At 47.0% G+C, this 18892-nt stretch overlaps 1 protein-coding gene across 4 annotated transcripts in view; it reads right to left on the reverse strand.

Moving 5' to 3' along the window:
* Positions 1-4765: 4765 nt before the first annotated feature.
* The window catches only part of FBXO21 (F-box protein 21), a 49028-nt gene continuing 34901 nt past the window's right edge, over positions 4766-18892 (reverse strand). For 2 of the 4 annotated variants that reach the window (XM_021922998.2, XM_021922997.2), the window contains exon 11: positions 8560-8977. In XM_021922998.2, the coding sequence (XP_021778690.1) occupies positions 8787-8977 (191 nt within the window). In that variant the 3' untranslated portion in view covers positions 8560-8786. Of the gene's footprint in view, positions 8978-18892 lie in introns of all 4 variants that reach the window. The other 2 variants (XM_009181793.3, XM_003907221.4) reach the window with 2 other exon arrangements.

Consider the following 18892-nt stretch of genomic DNA (forward strand, 5'->3'; position numbering starts at 1 on the left):
ACCACCCTGGGCAACACAGTGAAACCCCGTCTCTACTAAAAATTCAAAAAATTAGCCGGGCATGGTGGTGCGTGACTGTAGTCTCCACTACTTGGGAGGCTGAGGCAGAAGAATCACCTGAGCCCAGGAGGCAGTGGTTGTGGTGAGCCGAGATTGCACCACTGCACTCCAGTCTGGGCAACACAGCAAGGCTCTGTCTCCAAAATAAATAAATAAATAAAAATAATAAAAACAAAACAATGTGGTATATCCATAAATATTTAGCCATAAAAAGGAAAGAAGTGCCAATACATGCTACAAAGAGGATAAACCTTGAAAGCACGATGTTGCGTGAAAGAAACCAGGCACAGAGGTCACCTTGTATGTGATTCCATGTACGTGAAATGCACAGAACAGGCAAATCCAGAGACAGAAAGCAGACAGGTGGGTGCCACGGGCTGCGGGAGGGAAGAATGGGGAGTGACTGCCTAATGGGCTTGGGGGTTTTATTTTAGGGTGATGAAAATGTTTAGGAACTAGAGGTGGAGGCTGACAACATTGTGCATGAAGTAAATACCAGTGATACGGCTAATTGCATGTAAGATGAATGTCATCTCTATAAAAAAAAGTCAAAACAATTTCGGGTGGCAGGGGTGATGAGGAAAAAAAACAACCTAAAAAGCCTCCTGGAGCAGGCAATACTGGAAAAAAGGTTGAGAAACCTTGGGGTGGAGGACAGCACAGATATTGGGCACAGAGCCCTCTGCACAGTAACAGCCACAACAGAGAAAATTGTCCTACAAAAACTGGTAGATTATTGAGGAATTCTAGGATTGTGAGATTATAATGGTTTGGAAATAGGAAAACCGTAACTTTCATTCAAAGTATGAATTTCTCCCAAATTCAATAACTTGCATATGAACATTTCTATTAGAATTCTTTCATTTAAAAAGTAGGTGGAGAGCCGGGCGCGGTGGCTCATGCCTGTAATCCCAGCACTTTGGGAGGCCGAGGCAGGCAGATCTCTTGGGGTCAGGAGTTCGAGACCAGCCTGGGTAACATGGTGAAACCGTGTCTCTACTAAAAATACAAAAATTAGTTGGGTGTGGCGCCACACGCTTGTAGCTCCAGCTACTCAGGAGGCTGAGACACAAGAACCCAGGAGGTGGAGGCTGCAGTGAGCCAAGACTGTGCCACTGCATTCCAGCCTGGGTGACAGAGTAAGACTCTCTCCCCCCAAAAAAAAAGCAGGTGGAAATTCTTTTTTTCTCTTTTTCTTTTTTCTCTTTTGAGATAGTCTTGCTCCGTCACCTAGGCTGGAGTGCAGTGGTGCCATCACAGGTCACTGAAGCCTTGACCTCAAGCAACCTTCCTGCCTCGGCCTCCTGGGTAGTGGGGACTATAGGCGCAAGCTATCACACCTGGCTAATTTTTAAATTTTTTTGTAGAGATGGGGGTCTTGCTATATTGCTCAGGCTAATCTCAAACTCCTAGCCTCAAGCGATCCTCCCACCTTGGCCTCCCAAAGTGTTGGGATTATACAAGCCACTGTGCCCAGCTGGAAATTCTAACCATGTAAGGATTCTATAAGACTGCCCAGTTCATTCTCCCAAAATTTCTCCTCTATTCTGTGCAACTTCCTTCCCTGCATTTACTGAACGACGTGTAGCTCTTCCCACTCCCAAAGACTTGAATCATTGTTCTTAGGTTTTTTTTTCTTAATTGCACAGCCAAATAGGAAGTAGAACTTCCTATGGAAATATTAGCCCACTTTAAACTTAATAATAATAAACAAACAAAACCATTGAGGGGGCACCACTGTATCAAAACCCTAAACTCTATGGTGTTAGCCTAGCAGTCAAGTGGCAAGGAAACACCTCCCGGAGGCCGGAAGGCTGGAGAGCTCTGTTTGGGGGTCAGACTTGGTAAAATTGTTGCTTTTGATTTGCAAGGTGGAACCACTGGCCCTGCAGCCAGTCTAGAAAAAGCAGCCAAAAGAGACAAGGAATACAGTGTGTAGACTGCTCTGTTTGTTTATCACCAGGGAAGACAAGAAAAACAGGAGTGAAGCAAAAATGTGCTGGTTTGAGAACTAAAATGGAAAAGAGACTGAAATCCCAGGTGTCCTACGTGGAAAAGGCCACTGCTTCTGCACACCAAGAGATGAGAACGAAAATCGGCCATGCCAGTGGCTCATCCCTGTAATCCCAGCACTTTGGGAGGCCAAAGCAGGTGAATCACTTGAGGCCAGGAGTTCCAGACTAGCCTGGCCAACATGACGAAACCCCGTCTCTACTAAATATACAAAAATTAGCTGGGAGTGGTGGTGTACACCTGTAATCCCAGTCACTTGGGAGGCTGAGGCACAAGAATTGCTTGAACCCAGAAGGCAGAGGTTGCAGTGAGCCAAGATCACGTCACCGCACTCCAGCCTGGGCGACAGAGCAAGACTCCGTCTCAAAAAAATAAATAAATAAATAAAAGGCCAGGTGCAGTGGCTCACACTTGTAATCCTAGCACTTTGGGAGGCTGAGGCAAGCAGATCACAAGGTCAGGAGATAGAGACCATCCTGGCTAACACGGTGAAACCCCATCTCTACTAAAAATAAAAAAAATTAGCCGGGCGTGGTGGCAGGCGCCTGTAGTCCCAGCTACTTGGGAGGCTGAGGCAGGAGAATGGCGTGAACCCAGGAGGTGGAGGTTGCAGTGAGTCAAGATCACGTCACTGCACTCCAGCCTGGGCGACAGAACAAGACTCCGCCTCAAAAAAAAAAAAGGCCAGGTGCAGTGGCTCACACCTGTAATCCTAGCACTTTGGGAGGCTGTGGTGGGTGGATCACAAGGTCATGAGATCGAGACCCTCCTGGCCAATATGGTGAAACCCCGTCTCTACTAAAAATACAAAAATTAGCTGGGTGTGGTGGCACACGCCTGTAATCCCAGCATCTCGGGAGGCTGAGGCAGGAGAATCACTTGAACCCAGGAGTCCGAGGTTGCAGTGAGCCGAGGTCGTGCCACTGCACTCCAGCCTGGCGACAGAGCCAGACTCCATCTCAAAGGAAATCACTGAACAACAAAGGCCCGTTAAATGCTTGTAATCAGCACTTTGGGAAGGCAAGGCAGGTGGATCACCTGAGGTCAGGCGACTGAGACCAGCCTGATGACTGACATGGTGAAACCCCATCTCCACTAAAAATACAAAATTAGCCGAGGGTGGTGGCATATGTCTGTAATCCCAGCTCCTTGGGTGGCTAAGGCAGGAGAATCGCTTGAACCCGGGAGACAGAGGTTGCAGTGAGCTGAGACTGCGCCACTACACTCCAGCCTGGGCAACAAGAGCGAAACTGTCTCTTGAGTAACAAAACAAAAAAACATTTTTCACTTAAGCAGCGAGCGTCACCTTTGGTTAATATCAGATGAAGGCAGCCACATTAAGTCAGGGGGAAGGGAGAGCCAAGAGGCGATAAAGCAGGCTGGAAAGTTCTGAAAAAGAACACAGGCTACGATTACTGGCACCAACAGGTTAATAGCCTGCTAAGCGTTAGAAGGAATCATTGCTAGAGGAATCGCAAGCTTGTTGTACAAATAAGTAAATAAAAATCTTGGACAGGCCCCTAAAGCTGCACCCAACAGGAAGTGGAGTGTGAAAGTCGGCCAGCACCCAGGCAGGATGCACCTGACACCCACTTCTGAGGAGACCAGAGAGGATGAGATTTGAGGAAGAACTTCCCAGAGGGCAGGGCGTTCCTCCGGACAGCAGAGTCAGGGCTTACGCAGGAAATGTCACCCCCGGCCATGACAAGGGCAGGGGTCTTAACAAGGTCCCCCGCGAGTGGGATTTCATCCCTGCTAGAGACCAGCAACTTCTGTTTCATTCTTTCTTTTCCCCAAATGGGAGTTCTTACTGCAGCTACTGTCCTTGCTTCACCTCTGAATGGGCATTGGGGGTGGGGAATCCCGGAGGCACCACGCTGGGCAGATGGAGGGAACTTGCACGGCCCAGAAAAACTGGGCTGAGGAGGATGCAGGGATCGCGGAGGGTTCTGGGGGCGAGGCACACACAAGTTGGTGCCCACCAAACCTTTCCTCTTCCTTTCGGGCCCACAGGAAACCATTTGGCACCTCCTCTGGAAAGAGGGCATGGCCGGGCCCTTGAGATCTGGCTGTTGAGGCAGAGCTAACACACGTGACCCACGCGGTGAGGTCTGCTCCCCGCTTCTGCAGCCATCTGCGGTGGAGACTGAGTGTACACAGGCGGTGCCACCTAAAGGGAACTCTGCTGCCTCTATGTGCTACTGAGGCAGGGGCTACTGAGCCGGAGACTGGAGAAATGTGTCCGTCCCCACAGACAGCTTGGCTTAACTGTCCGTGGCTGTCTCCTGCCATGGAGGAGCACACTAGAGTGGCCTGTGTGGTGGACCAGAGCTTCCACCCACACTGTGTTCTGTCTCCTTTCCTAGAACACAACTGGACGACGTTTCCCGCCTCCGTGCAAAATGAAAGTGGACATAAGGGGCGCCACTTCCACACCCGCCTCATGGAAGCTCCCAGATGGTCACGGCCCTCCATGCTGCCCCCAACTTCAGGCTGGATGGAGACAGACGGCTCAGAGTGCTCTGTCTCTGATGCCTGCACTGGGGCTGCCCTGCCAGCCCATTCCCCTGCCCAGTATTATGGAAGCAAAAAAGTTCTATGGTGTTTGAGCCATTGTAGCTTTTCGGGTCTATTTATTACAGAACTAGCATAGCCCTAATACAGTCATTGCTACGTGACCATAACACATGTATTCTATAATTGCACATAATTTTATTCACTGAAGGGATGTCCTTTACCTTCAAGATTCTAAATTTTCAGAAATGCAACATTCAAGGTTAAAGTTGCGGCTAGACCAAGGCTAAACCATGGCGAGGTAGTTGCTTGCGCCGGAGAGTGTGGGTGTGAACAGCTGGAGCTCAGTGGTTCCTGGCGACTCAGGGACCACCTGTATTCCATATCCGGCTTCCCACCCACGCACACGCAGTATGACCTGGGTTTCCCCTTTATACAGTGGAATGCTAAGTGCCTACACCCTAGCCCGGGTCAGCCAACTATGGCCTGTGGGCACCATCCCGTCTGCAGCCTGTTTTTGTACAGCCCTTGAGCTAAGAATGTTGTTGACAGTTTTAAAAACAGAGAACATGCGACAGTCTGTACGCGGCCTGCAAAGCCTAAAACTTTACTATCTGCACCTGCCTCATCGGATTGCTGGGAGGATTACAAAGACTTGATTAGGCCAGTGCCCGGCTCGAAGTTAGCATGCCACACAAAATAATACGTACAGTACAGCTATTCATGTCTCCAAAAAGCAATTGTCCCACATCCAAATTCTGCATTTTGTCCAGCTGATGTCTCTCCTTCCCTCCAAAAAAATAAATGAATAAATAAATAAAAACATGAAGAGCTGCATCTTGATCATCATGGTCACAGACACTCTTCAGTTAAAAAGTTGCTGGTAGTCTGAGTTCCCTTACTGGGAGTAAGGACTAAGGAGGGGAAAGCAAAGATACCTGACAGCCGCAGCAGAAAGCCTGCAACACGGCCGCTCTGCTCAGTGTTCTCCGTGGAGAAAGACCGAAACATTTAAAAATGAGAACGAGACTTTCAGTAGACAGTATGCAATGGAAAACTGAGCCGGCAACAGTACTTAACGCTGGTTTGCTCAATAAAATCATTCTGCTGTGTAAATGCGCTTCTAATGGGGATCTGTTGTAAGTCTCAGGCAGCCAACAGGAAAGCTGTCCTTTCAAAATCTGATTAGGTGGATAATGTTTGCCAACGTGATGCCTGGCAAAACCAGTCTGATTCTAAGGTAAACTCACTTTGGACAGAACTGATGTCTCGCTGAGACAGCTTTTCAAAGCAAGTCTGCAAACACCAGACCCCCGGGGATGGTGCGTGAGTGTAGGGGAGGGAAATTCCAGGGTTTAATATATCAAGACGACACACACGCTGCACACTCCTTAGAAAGTGACGACGCACAGTCCTGTGCGTTACAGGTATGGAGAAACACCACCATACAGTCGACTGACTTTGTTTAACCTATAACCTTTTTTCCTCCCACATAATAGGTAGTAACATTACACAGAATCAGTGCTCTGGAGACATTTTGGACACATCGTATACAGCGCAGCCATTCAAATCAACGGCAACAGAACGCACGAAGAACCTGGTTTTCTTTCAAAGCATGAGCAGTTCTCATTTTACAACATGTGTAACTTAACATAATTCAAAAAGTGCAATCTTTGCATGACAACCAGATAATTCTCAAAGGTTACTAGTGAGCTGATAAAATGAACGTTTGGCAAGGAGGTCATGGTTTACAGGTAGGCTGTCCGCTCACCAATGCTCAGAAAAATTCAGCAGAACATACTTTTCATATTTAGATCCGAAGAGAGGTGAGGCACATTCTACTCAAGTCATGGCTGGGCTTTCTGTCCTGAAACGAAATTGGGCAGGCCATTTGCGTGGTTTCTCTGGATAAGTTCCATTTATTAATCATTGTACAAAAAAATCTTGGCATTCATTTGAAGAGAAAAGAAGTTGCTATATCCAAATATTTAACATTTTAACATAGTGAAAGTTCGACTTTTGTAACAGGGCTTTTTAAAATGGAGAAAAGTTTTGGAAAATTTTTAAAAAGAAACTTATGATTTATTAGAGTACAGGATCCAAAACACGTTTTTTAGAAAAATATAAAGTGCCCAAATACCAACTTACACAGGTGATACAGGCTTCCTGGAGCCCCGTGAAGCATTCATGAAGAAAGACATTTAAAAACAGTCTAGGTACATATTTACAGCTGGGTCAGTAAAGGTAAAACCATCTTTCTTGGCTTTGATGTTTCTAAGAAAAAAGGAAATCAATCAAACCAGAAAACCAACAATTGCAACTCTCAGCATGCTCAGTTTCTTATTAATGCATCTCATTCATATTAATTCCATATTACCGAACTTTCCCCTTTAAATGAGAGTAGTGTACAATCTTCCCAACCTCGGCGGGTCAGGTGCTGTGAGTGGTCACATTTTCGGATGCAGGTTCAAATCCTTTGACTTTGGATTTGACTGATGAGGAACATGGACAGTGGATAATAGCTAATTCAGGATGGAGGCGCCAGGGGCCAAATCCCCATCTCTTTCTAGTAACTGCTTAAAGCCTTCCCTTGCTATGAAGTGGTCTCAGGTGGCTTTCCAAACCTCAGTCACCCCAGGGTTTCCAAAGGGTAAACAAGCAGCAGGCATTCAACGTGGGTGAGAATACTGCATGCAGAGGGAAAGACCGGTGCACAGACAGGCCCCTAATGCCCCATTCATTAGAGCAACTGCATCATTTTAAACGCTGAGAGCAAAGTAACTAGGTCCTAACTTCAGAAGTTAGCTTCCACTGATTAATGACGAGATTAGCTCACTTGAGAACCGGCAGGCCGAGTGTCGGGGGAGCTCCGGAGCTGCACGAAGGCGTGCAGTTACTCTGGGCTCAGTTACTAAGAACTTCAGAAAGGAGCCAGTGCCATCTGAACACACAGTCAGGCTTTCCCAAAAGACGCCACAACAGGCTTCATCCTGCTGCCTTCAGGACCCTGGCGGCTTGGAAAAGCAGATTCCAACACGCACATCTCCTTTCGCGCAAGTCCAACACTCTTTAAATCAAAGACATTCTCTCTCATTCTAACCTGCCACATTCAAACAGGCCTTGAAGTGACTCTAAGGAATAGCAAGAGGTGTGGAACCACTTTTTTTCCCTTCAAAACCTTTTTTTTTTTTTAAGGTTCATGATTTTTTTTTTTTTTTTCTGATTACAAAAGCAAAACCTCATTTTTTGGTCTTTGGAGACCATGGAGTATGACTTCTAAGAGCAAACATTTAACATCAGATTTGTATGTCTCACTACAAAAAGAACCCATCACTGATGTAAGACCTACTCATGATATTGAAGTAGATTTTTAAAATTAAAAAATAAAAGTAGTCATTTAAAAGGAATTGTGGATGAGTATGGAAAAATCCATTCACAAAGTTCACTATTTGCATTTTCTCAAAGAATTTTATGTAATAAAATAGAAAACTAATGATTTATAGAGATGTGCATAAACTCAAGAGAGGAATACGGAAGGGAAAACTGTGTTATATTCCCATTTAAATTTAAAAAAAAAAGATAAAACACTTGAAATATGTGTTTCACATATTAGAAAAAAATAAATTCAAATGATTCTAATTACCATTAGCTTGTTAATGTCTCCATCTCTAAGATGCTGCCAAGATAGCACACAACTTTACCTCTGAATATGCAACTAAATTCAGGGTAAAAAGACACACAGTCCTCACTCGGGACCGAACATGTTCCACAGAGAAATCAGAAGGAAATTATTGCAAATGCATAACCCCATCTGTCCAGCCAAGGAAATGTTCTGAGACAAATGCAGACAGGCGGGGGAATGGAGTGAATACAAAGAATGATTACAGGAGCGTCGACTGTGAGACCTCATGAAGACAGAATGTCACAAACTGTCACCACAGGACAAGCATACAAGCCATGCCACTGACACAGTGCCTTTCAGATTAATTCACTAGTGTAGGCGGAGAGCAACATTGTCTTTGCAGCTGGGGAAGAGCACACGGTATTTAAACTTAGTAGGAGGCAACCAGCACTACTGGTGGAGTGGCTTTCCTGGTGCAGCAGGTCCCGAGGGCTCCGTGGAGGCGTCTTCTTCCGGAGTCCCGTTCTCTTGGAAGATAGCAGCAGCAGCAGCAAAGGTGCAATGTCCTCTCTAGACTTTACTCATCTATGTTCTCTTTCTTTGCACTGTAAATATTTTGCACCGTTTCATAGACGAACTCCAGATCTTCTGGATACCGGATCTCCAGCTCTGCGTTTGGGATGTAGTGAGTGCCAGTAAACTCTGAGAAATAGCGTCCCACATCAGGGTGTGAGATTTCTTGAGGCTCCACGTTATACTCCAAGTTTTCTGTTGGTAAAGAGGCACACGGGCATTCTCATTACAATGTCCACTGCTGCCACGCCTTTCCTCCAGAGAACCTCCCATCACCCCTTCTAGGTGGCATTTTTGAGGTGGAGAAGGGAAGACTGAAGACGTTTATGGAGTCAGGAGAGGGTAATGGGAAAAGGGCAGCGAGTGGCAATCAGGAGAAGGTGGGTGGTGGCACAGCTACCCTAAGAGCTCCCCCACGGAACAGCAGGATTTTCCTAATCTCTGAGCAGGATGTCTGGCTCCAGCAAAACTCCAAAGGTCTCGGGCAGTGGCAAACTGGAGACTCAACAGGTCTCTCTGACTGGACAATGGACAAGATTATCCCTGCCTGCTCTTTTTTTGGCAGTGGCTAAGTTTCTGAAGCTGCGATGTCACATGGTGACAAGCCTCGTACCTGCCACCCCTCTCCTCGATTCATAGGAGCCCCTCACGCAGACCGCACTTTCCACCCGAGCTCTTTCCAACACTGGCTTTCAACAGCGAGCAGCCTCTTTCCAGGGCTGCTGTGAGACTGTGGGATGAATGGAAGATGGCTTGCGCCTCCAGACCCCATGTGGATATCAGATATTATTATCTGTACCATCTCTTGGGAAAACCATGCTACGTCTTCTCCCTGTTCTCTATTTCGCCACTAGAGAAATAGAAAATAAAGCCGGGGCAGTGGCTTACACCTGTAATCCCAGCGCTTTGGGAGACCAAGGTGGGAGGATCACCTGAGGTCAGGAGGACCAGCCTGACTAGTCTTGTCTAGTGAAACCCCGTCTCTACTAAAAATACAAAAACTAGCCAGGCATGGTGGTGCACTCCCGTAGTCTCAGCTACTCAGGAGGCTGAGGTAGGAAAAGCCATCGAACCTGGGAGGTGGAGGTTGCAGTGAACTGAGATTATGCCATTGCACTCCAGCCTGGACGACAAGAACAAAACTCCATCTCAAAAATAAATAAATAAATAAATGAAAGAAAGAAAGAAAGAAAGAAAGAAAGAAAGAAAGAAAGAGAAAGAAAGAAAGAAAGAAAAAGGAAGGAAGGAAGGAAGGAAGGAAGGAAGGAAGGAAGGAAGGAAGGAAGGAAGGAAGGAAGGAAGGAAGGGAAAATAAGACCGTAAAAATGGAAAAAAAAAAAAATAGGGCCAGGCGCGGTGGCTCATGCCTGTAATCCCAGCACTTTGGGAGGCTGAGGCAGAGGGTCATGAGGTCAGGAGTTTAAGACCAGCCTGGCCAAGATGGTAAAACTCCATCTCTACCAAAAATACAAAAATCAGCCAGGCCTGGTGGCAGGCGCCTGTAATCCCAGTTACTCGGGAGGCTGAGGCAGAGAATTGCTTGAACCCGGGAGGCAGAGGTTGCAGTGAGCCAAGATCACACCACTGCACTCCAGCCTGGGCAACAGAGCGAGACTCCATCTCAAAAAAAAAAAAAAGACAATACAGGCAAGGTATTCGAAAGGCTTGGTTTCTCACCTCCCCAGAATAACTGGAACAAGGCTCCTCTACAGGACCAGTTAAAGGACGGTGCTTGGTGCACCCTTCTTTGCCGTCCACGGAGGCCTGGCCCAAGACTGGGTGTGGCCCCTGATTCAGAAGAAGCCCAGCCATGCCCTCCATGACCTAGCACCGGAAGGGAGCTGGGCTGGGCAGATCCTCCTATTGTGACTGTGTCCCCAGGGCGCCCCAGTTCCAATCACTCCAAAGCTATCCTTGGCACTGCCCATCACCCGAACGAACGTAAGTGGGTCTATGAATTAATACCAGTAAGGCCAACCGATGGGCTTACCAACACAAACAGTGTGGTCTATTATTTCTTAAACAGCTGGGTTAAACGTCCTGAAACACAAAGTCAGGGCATCAGAGGCCCTGCATCCCCGAAGTACACAGGAAGAACGCAGGCATCTTTCTGAAGCACTGACTTTAACTGGTATTTGTCTTTGGGGAGAGGGGGGAAGAATTTGTAGGACTCAATTTGCAGGGTTTTTTTTTAACCACAAAACAGGAGGAGCTGAAGAAATGTGCTAATATGTTGTTTTAGGTTGTTTCTGCAGACTGTGACCAGGGACAGAACTGTCTGAACAAATCAGTACCACTGAGGAAGTCAGACACATCATGTGCAGAGATGAATGTATGGAGGCTGTTTACCTGAACAGTACTTATGCTAGGAAAATGGAAGAGCAGTGTAAACGTCCGAGTGTGGGCCACTGTGTGAATGATGGTACACTAATTCAGCAAAGCAGGAGGCGGCCATGAAAATGAGCAACCTGTTTGTGAGATCCTCCAAGAAACGTGGGGGTAGAAAAGCTGTACCACTTAGAAAGGGCCTGGAAGGCCACGGATCAGGGGTTGCTCCATGATGTGGCACAGTGACAGAGTTTAAACTGGGTACTTACAATGTGCGAGACCCCACAGTGGCATCACAGGCACCCCCACCACATAACCCTGGAAGGAGCCCCCTTCTGCTTTTGAGTGGGCTGCCCAAGGATTTAACCCCAGACTCAAACCAGACAGTCCCTTTCCAGAGCTGAAGGGAACCAGACGTAAGAAAAACCCAACAGTCAGGAGACAGCAGGCAGGGAGGGGCTGGGTAGACTTAGAGAACGCCGCTGCCCCCAAAGGGACGCTCCAGCCCACGTTACACACAAGAGCTTGTGGTTTCAGAACCTCCTACTTTTTCCAGAGGGAAACTGAGTCATCCACTAACTCTGATCTCTCTGCTGTCACCAGTAGGTCTCTAGAGATGATTTTCTCTTGGGAAAAATCAATAAATGTTAAAAAAAAAAAAAAAATGCTGCAAATGTTTCAAAATGCCACTGGCTAAGATGCCCTTTCCTGTCCACCCACTGCTGCCACCTCCCTCTTCACATCCAGTTACAGGAGGAATCAACTAGCAAAGCGTATCTTCCTTGAGGAGGCTTGTGGTGACATGACCACGACCCAGTATCTTAACCAGGCCAGCTGTCAGGGCCCTGGCCTTTGGATTTTCTATTCTTTTTTGTAGAGACAGGGTCTCGCTACGTTGCCCAGGCTGGTTTCAAACTCCTGGGCTCAAATGATCCTCCTGTCGTGGCCTCCCAAAATGTTAGGATTCCAAGTGTGAGCCACCACGCCTGGCCATGTTTGGATCGTCTGGCAGAGCTGCACAGAAATAGCAGAGGGAGAGTAAAGATTCTTGGAATACCATCGAGACAAAATCCCCTTTGCTCTAAGGGAACCACTGTTACCTGTCATTGGTAAGCAGGACATAGATATCTGAAGTACAGAGAATTCAAGCAGGTAGTTTAGAACAACTGCTTTGTTGCCAGTTCGTCTGGAGCAATAGTTCTCATCTGGGGGCTCTTTTGCTACCAAAGGGACATCTGGTAAGGTCTGCAGACATTTTTGGTTGTTGTAATTGAGAGCTGCTGCCAGCTTGTAGTGGGTGGAGGCCAGGGATGCTGCTAAGTACACTACAACGCACAGGACGGCTCCCCACAAATGGCTACCTTGGCCAAAATGTTACTAGTGCTGGGCTGAGAAGCCCTGCTCCAGAGCCCCAGCCCTGTGTTTCAGCATTGTTCCCTTCTCCTCCACATTTTCCTTTCTATGTATTATCAAGGAACAGCCTGGTGTTAGTAACATTCAGCTTCTGTTGGGAGGAGGAAGGAAGGGGAAACTCAGGCTATCATCCACAGATCTGCCAGGGCAACGCGACCCAACAGCTACTGCACAGAATTTTGAACATGGGCCCAGAACGAGATGCATGCAAAGTCCAGGCAGGGACGGTGGGAAACCAGGTGACAGGTAAATGACAGTCCACGAGGGCGCTCCCAGCCCCACTCCTGGCTGTTAGAGAGGAAGAAGGACTGGATTTGGTGCATTTACTGGCCTGGGCTCCTAGCTTGCTAAGAAGCAGAACAGGAAAAAAGTAACAACATAATGAAGTTGGCGACTATGTATTATGAAAGAAAAATAAATGCCAATCCACTAAGAAGATTTTCACAAAGTTTACTTTTAAGAAAAATGATAAATCTAAGTAACACAAAACTTAATTGAGTAAAACATGAACCAGGCACCAATTAAAAGTTCTGAAAAATCTTGAGGAATCTTCCTGGATTCTCTTCAAGTTTTCAGAAAAATCTGCTTATTTTAAATTTTCAGCTACCCCAAAATATATGAATAAATACTATGGAAACACCACCCAAGTCCTGTGTGGGCACCTGTCCTGTCCTGATCCGGTCCTCCTCTCCAAGAGAAAAGCACCATTGGTGTGAGTGTGTCTTTTCAGTCCTTCTCCTATGAGCACACACATATGCAGCTACATACCTGAAGTATACTTAAAATTTGGTATTGCTTTATACTTAGAATACTTATACAAAATGTATTCTAAGCACTCGCCCGCAACTGGCTTATTCAATTGCAGCTTAGTATTCATTCCAGTCTGCATAGACCCCAGGCTACTAGAAGAGTTCTTATGAGTGACAACTGTCTTGCTATTTTAACGAGGGGGCCACAGGCCTCCTTGTACACGTGTGGAGGGATCGAGGTGGAACTGCTAGGTTGGAAGAGAATGCGTGCTTGAGATTTTTACAATTTGAAAGCCAGGGCCAAAGCATCCTCTGACATATTTGTGCCACTTAACACAACCCCGCCCCCATGCAGGTGATCCCCATTCACCTCACCACACTTGCCAGCAGGTACAGCTGGCCATGGACCGTGTGTGTGTGTGTGTGTGTGTCGGGCAGGGAGGCCTGTCTGGGTGGAAAGTTGAGTTTGGAAGTATCAATTAAGTTATGGAAAAGGGAACCAACGTTTGTCGAGGACATGCCATGTACCAAGCATCGTACGAGGTGCTTTATCATACAGACAAAACTTAAGAACGAGATTTTCACATGGTAGTTGAATTGCTGGCTTTCCAATACAGCTGCTGACCTAGACTCGAGTAGTTGAATTCCTGGCCTTCCAATACGGCAGCTGACCTCGGCTGGGAGCTTCTGAGAAGCCCGGAAGGAGGCGGGACAGGAGCGGCATTCTCCCACCCAGGGCCGTGAAAGTATCAAAGCGCGCCCCCTAGTGGGAACACAACATCACACACATGCAAGATGCCGGACATCCCATTAGGGTTTAGGTGAACACACTGGGGGAAGTATCCTCTTCATTGTATAAACTAAAACTATTTGAAGATGTCACATATGTATGTGATTTCTAATTCACTCTTCACCTTTCTGTGCAGAGGTAGTAATTAGAAAAGCATTATGAATGAGTTCTACCTGGGCTAATAGGATCACTGGAGTCAATGGCTGAAAATTTAGATCAACAAAAGTTTTTAAAAAATACCTTTCATAAAAACACATTAACCCAGAAATGTTCAAAAACATATTTAATATGTGTTTTTAAAACCTGGCCTCTCACTGGCTAAAAATGGGCAAATGTGAGCATAAAATTGTCCCACATGATTATAACACACTGAATAAATAAAAATCCAGGAATCTATGGCAGAGACAAGGGCAGGGAAGGAGAGATAGGGAGAGGGAAGGGAGAGGCAGGGAGGAAGAAGAAAGCTCTTGTTCACTGAAGTAGAGAGAACAACAGTGGTGGCAAAATCACCACTCAGCAATTCTCATATAAAGATTTAGGCAAGGATATTAAAAAAGTGCTAGAACCACAATGTTCAAGGTCAGTGGGGAACAGGATCTTCACAGGATGCCACAGAGTGCCCACGTGGATTTCTTCATTGAAATAGTGAGTTACTATCTTAGCCAAGTGACCAAACTCAGCATCACTCACACAGGGCTCCTGATGAGACCCAGTGGGAAGCACGCGGCGAGGGTGTGAAGTATCCTCCCCAAGAATTCTTATCCTCATCTAATCAGGACTCAGACTTCACTCCCAGCTGGCAGACATCATACAGTTAAGGAACCAATGAGGCAAATCCAAAATGTTACACAATTTACAAGACAATGGCCAGGCACAGTGGCTCACACCTGTAATCTCAACACTTTAAGAGGCCGAAGTGGACAGAATGCTTGAGTCCAGGAGTTTGAGACCAGCCTGGGCCACATGGTGAACCCCGTTTCTACAAAAACATAAAAAGTAGCCAGGTGTGGGCCGGGCGCGGTGGCTCAAGCCTGTAGTCCCAGCTACTTGGGAGGCTGAGGTGGGAGGATCACTTGAGCTGAGGAGGTTAAGGCTGCAGTGACTCAGGTTTGCACCACTGCACTGGATTCTTCAAAAAGTCAAAGTCATATGAAGAAGGGGAAAAAAGACGAAGAATGAGGAACTGTCTTTAATAAGAGAGACCAAAGAGAAAAAAACAACCAAATGCAGCGAATGAAATCTGGTTGGATCCTGATTTTAAAAAACCAGCAAAAAATAGGCATAAGGTTATTTTGTGACAATTGAGAAATTTGAAAACTATTAGATATTATAAAATAATTATTTGTTAGGTATGATAATGTAATTGCGGTTATGTAGAGGAATCTCCTTATACTTAGACATAATTCAGTATTTAGGTCATGTCTGCAATATTCTTTCAAATGGTGCAGGAAAAAAGTAAAGTCTCTATAGATAAAGCAAATATGGGAATCATTCACTGTTGAATCGACTGGAGGGTAAACGGGGGTATTTGATGTATTATTTTAACTGTTCCATGTGTTTGAAAATGCTCTTCATCCAAACTTCCTATATATATATAAAAAAAAGCCTCTCATTCATGACACACTTTCCCCTCATCTCACAGCTGTGTGTCTGTTTACTGCTGTCTCTCTCCGGGATGGATTCCCTCCCCCAGCTGAATGTGAGTCTCTCCCAGGGGTGTGGCATGGGAGCTGGGACACATCGTGGGCGAGCAGGAACTTCACATTCACCGAGCTCCCCAAGCTCACACTGGGCGAGGGGGGCAGAGCATTCAATAGGAAACAGCGGATGTGAAAGATAGGGAAGGACAGGGTGTCACGAAGTGCAGAGTGGGAACAAATGACCTGACCTCAAGGGGCAGGGAAGAGGCAGGGGTGAGAAGAGCTTCTGGGAGGAAGTGACAGGAAACCAGCAGGTGAGGCAGGGAAACCTATCAGTCAGGGGCAGCCAACTGTGTGAAGACATGCGAGCAAGAATGACGACTTCAAGGAAGATGAGCGGAAGTGGGCGGGAGTATGCCGGGGGTGGGAACCGTGCTGGGGCTGTAAGGGGAAGGCCAGATCCCTAGGGCCTGGTAAAGCATTCTGGACTGCCTGCCGATGAGAAACTCCTAACGGTCAGTCAATTCAAGCAGCAAGTGGCCGGGGACACACTAGGAAGATCCTCTTGCTGCTGCTAAGGAAAATGTTTGGTTGGGGACAGGCCTGGAGGCAGGTGCCAGTTAGGAAGTAGGCAAGCAGAGACCACCGGAATGGAAATGTGAGACACATGAGGAGACAGCCGTGTGTGTGTAGACAGATGTGTGGCGAGGGCAAAGAGAGAAGAGCGAGACCCGGCCCCCATGTGGTGTCACTCAGTGAGATGGGCAGGCACAGTGAGATGGGCAGGCAGGAGCAGTGGGGATATGGGGGCAGCACAAAGCGTTCATGCTTTTTTTCTTTGCAGAGATAATCGAGTTACAACAATGGGTTCAGTGAGTCGGGGGTAAGAACAGTGGAGAGAAGACCCCCGAGAGACCTCCAAGCGCACACGCCTGGTGGCTGTTAGAGGTGGGCACAGAGCCCAGAGAAGAGCTTGGGATGGAAACATGGCTTTGGAAGTCACCAGCATATCCAGACACCCCAAGGGGGAAAGAGATGAGGGCCTAAAGGAGAGTCCCCTGGAGAGGGAGGACCCTGCAGACAGCCACACATCAGACATGTTGGGGGGCATCTGCCCCTCAGACTAGGACTCAGAGTCCCTCAGGAAACGCTTGCTGATGTAGTGCTGATGAAACTGCCAGCAGAAGACGGGAACTAGCATAGTGTAGAAACAGCTTTGAAGTTCTAAGAATTTTCTAAGTCTCTACATTTTAAATTCCAGAAGGCAATTTGCTAACGTCACCCATAACCATTTAGTTCTATCTCGATTTAAGAGATGATAAAACTGACAACCAGATGTTTTTTCAGTAATGACAATTTTATGACTAAACCTTACATTGCATGTTCACCTAGATATAAGAGATCAACTTCTGAAGTGAACAAATCACAACCCCTAAAACCAAATACTTAAGATCAACCCTAAACAATGGATAATGATGCCATGTGGTAAAGCCACAGACACTGGCCCACAGTGTTGTTGAAAAGAAAATGCTTCTTTATTCTTGTGAACGCCTATGTTGTAGGGTATCAAGCACTTACCAGGTGACTTGTGCTGGTACCAATGGCCCAGGGATCAGTCAATAATTTCCAAATCATGTGTTGATTTTTAGAGTTTGTTTATATTCGACACAGCTTCAAAAGTTTAATAATATCCCCGTTGGTGCCTCCATCTGCCACAGGGAGCATATAAACCCCTTACACCGTGCCCATCACACTGAGGCAGGGCAAGCAACCTGCAGTCTCAACAAACATCTCTCTTGATGCTGCCGTTCCAGGGGACCCTTTCAGTTTCTGATCAATTGACAATAATCATTATTTTCCAGCCTTTTGAGATGAGATCTCACTCTGTCACCCAGACTGCAGTGCAGCAACACAATGATTATAGCACACTGCGGCCTTCACTTCCCAGGCCTGAGTGATCCTCCTAACCCAACCTCCTGAATAGCTGGGACCACAGGTGTACACTATTCTGCCTAATTTTTAATTTTTGTGTAGAGACGGGGTCTTGTTGAGTTGTAGCTGGGAACACAGGTGCACATGACTCTGCCTGACTAATTTTTAAATTTTTTGCAGATACGGGGTCTTGCTGTGTTGCCCAATCTGGTCTCAAACTCCTGAGCTCAAGCAATAATCCTGCCTCACCCTCCCAAAGTGCTGGAATTACAGGTGTGAGCCACCTCACCTGGCAATTTTCAGCCTTTTAGAAACTTCTGAGATTTTTATACATCCCATATTTTGATTATTGGATTTATCAGAACATAATATTGAGTTAGGTCAAACCTCATGTTTTAGGCCAGACACCAGCAGGTACAGCATGATGGATAAGGAGGAGGCTCTCTGTCGAGCTGCCTGGCTTCAAACTGTGTTCTGTAAGTTAAAATTTCAATGGCTTTCCTGTGCCTCAGTTTCCTCATCTAGAAAATGATGATGTTTCTCAAATGGAGTTAATATACATTAGAATGATGCCCGTCACAGAATGGCACTACGTTAGCATTCACGTTCATTTTTATTAATAAATGTGAACTATTAATTAATCAATGTGAATGCTTTGACAGACACTACAATGAATTCATCCTATTAAGTGGAGGTGAAATTCAACAGGAACAAAGAGAAGGGAGACGCATACTGAAGGCATTCTTGTTTCTCACCGGCTTCCACAGGCTCTGTCAGTCTCCACCTCAGTCTTGCCCTGGGCTGGCACTTGCCGGGGCGGCAGTGGCCCAGACGCCTACCCAAACTTACCGCACACTTGCGGGCGCTCAGGTGTTCCCAGGGCCGGCGCTGTGGGCTGCAGTCCCCACAGGTGGCCACACGAGGGCGTCTCCGGCATCAACCGGCAGCCAAAGCCTGGGGAGGCCAGGGGGCACTAGGGGGCCCCCCAAGTGTTCACCAGGTTCCCTCCTTGTCTGGGAGGAGCCGAGAGCAGGGTCCAGGAGGCAGGACTTACAGGAATTTGATTGGCATCGACAATGGCCAATCAGATGAGAGCTGGCAACAGCTGGCATAGGGTTCGGGCTGTGGGAGCGGAGGCCCTGGGGGAGGGCGGGTGTGACTACTGACCCCTCGCCAGGGCTGCACCTGTGCAGACCCAGCCACGTTTAGCTGACTGTGGGCCCGAAGGAGGCTGGCCATGGGGCGTCAGCCGCCCAGG

This window comes from Papio anubis, chromosome 9 (genome assembly GCF_008728515.1).
Source record: "Papio anubis isolate 15944 chromosome 9, Panubis1.0, whole genome shotgun sequence".
Classification (NCBI taxonomy): Eukaryota; Metazoa; Chordata; class Mammalia; order Primates; family Cercopithecidae; genus Papio; species Papio anubis.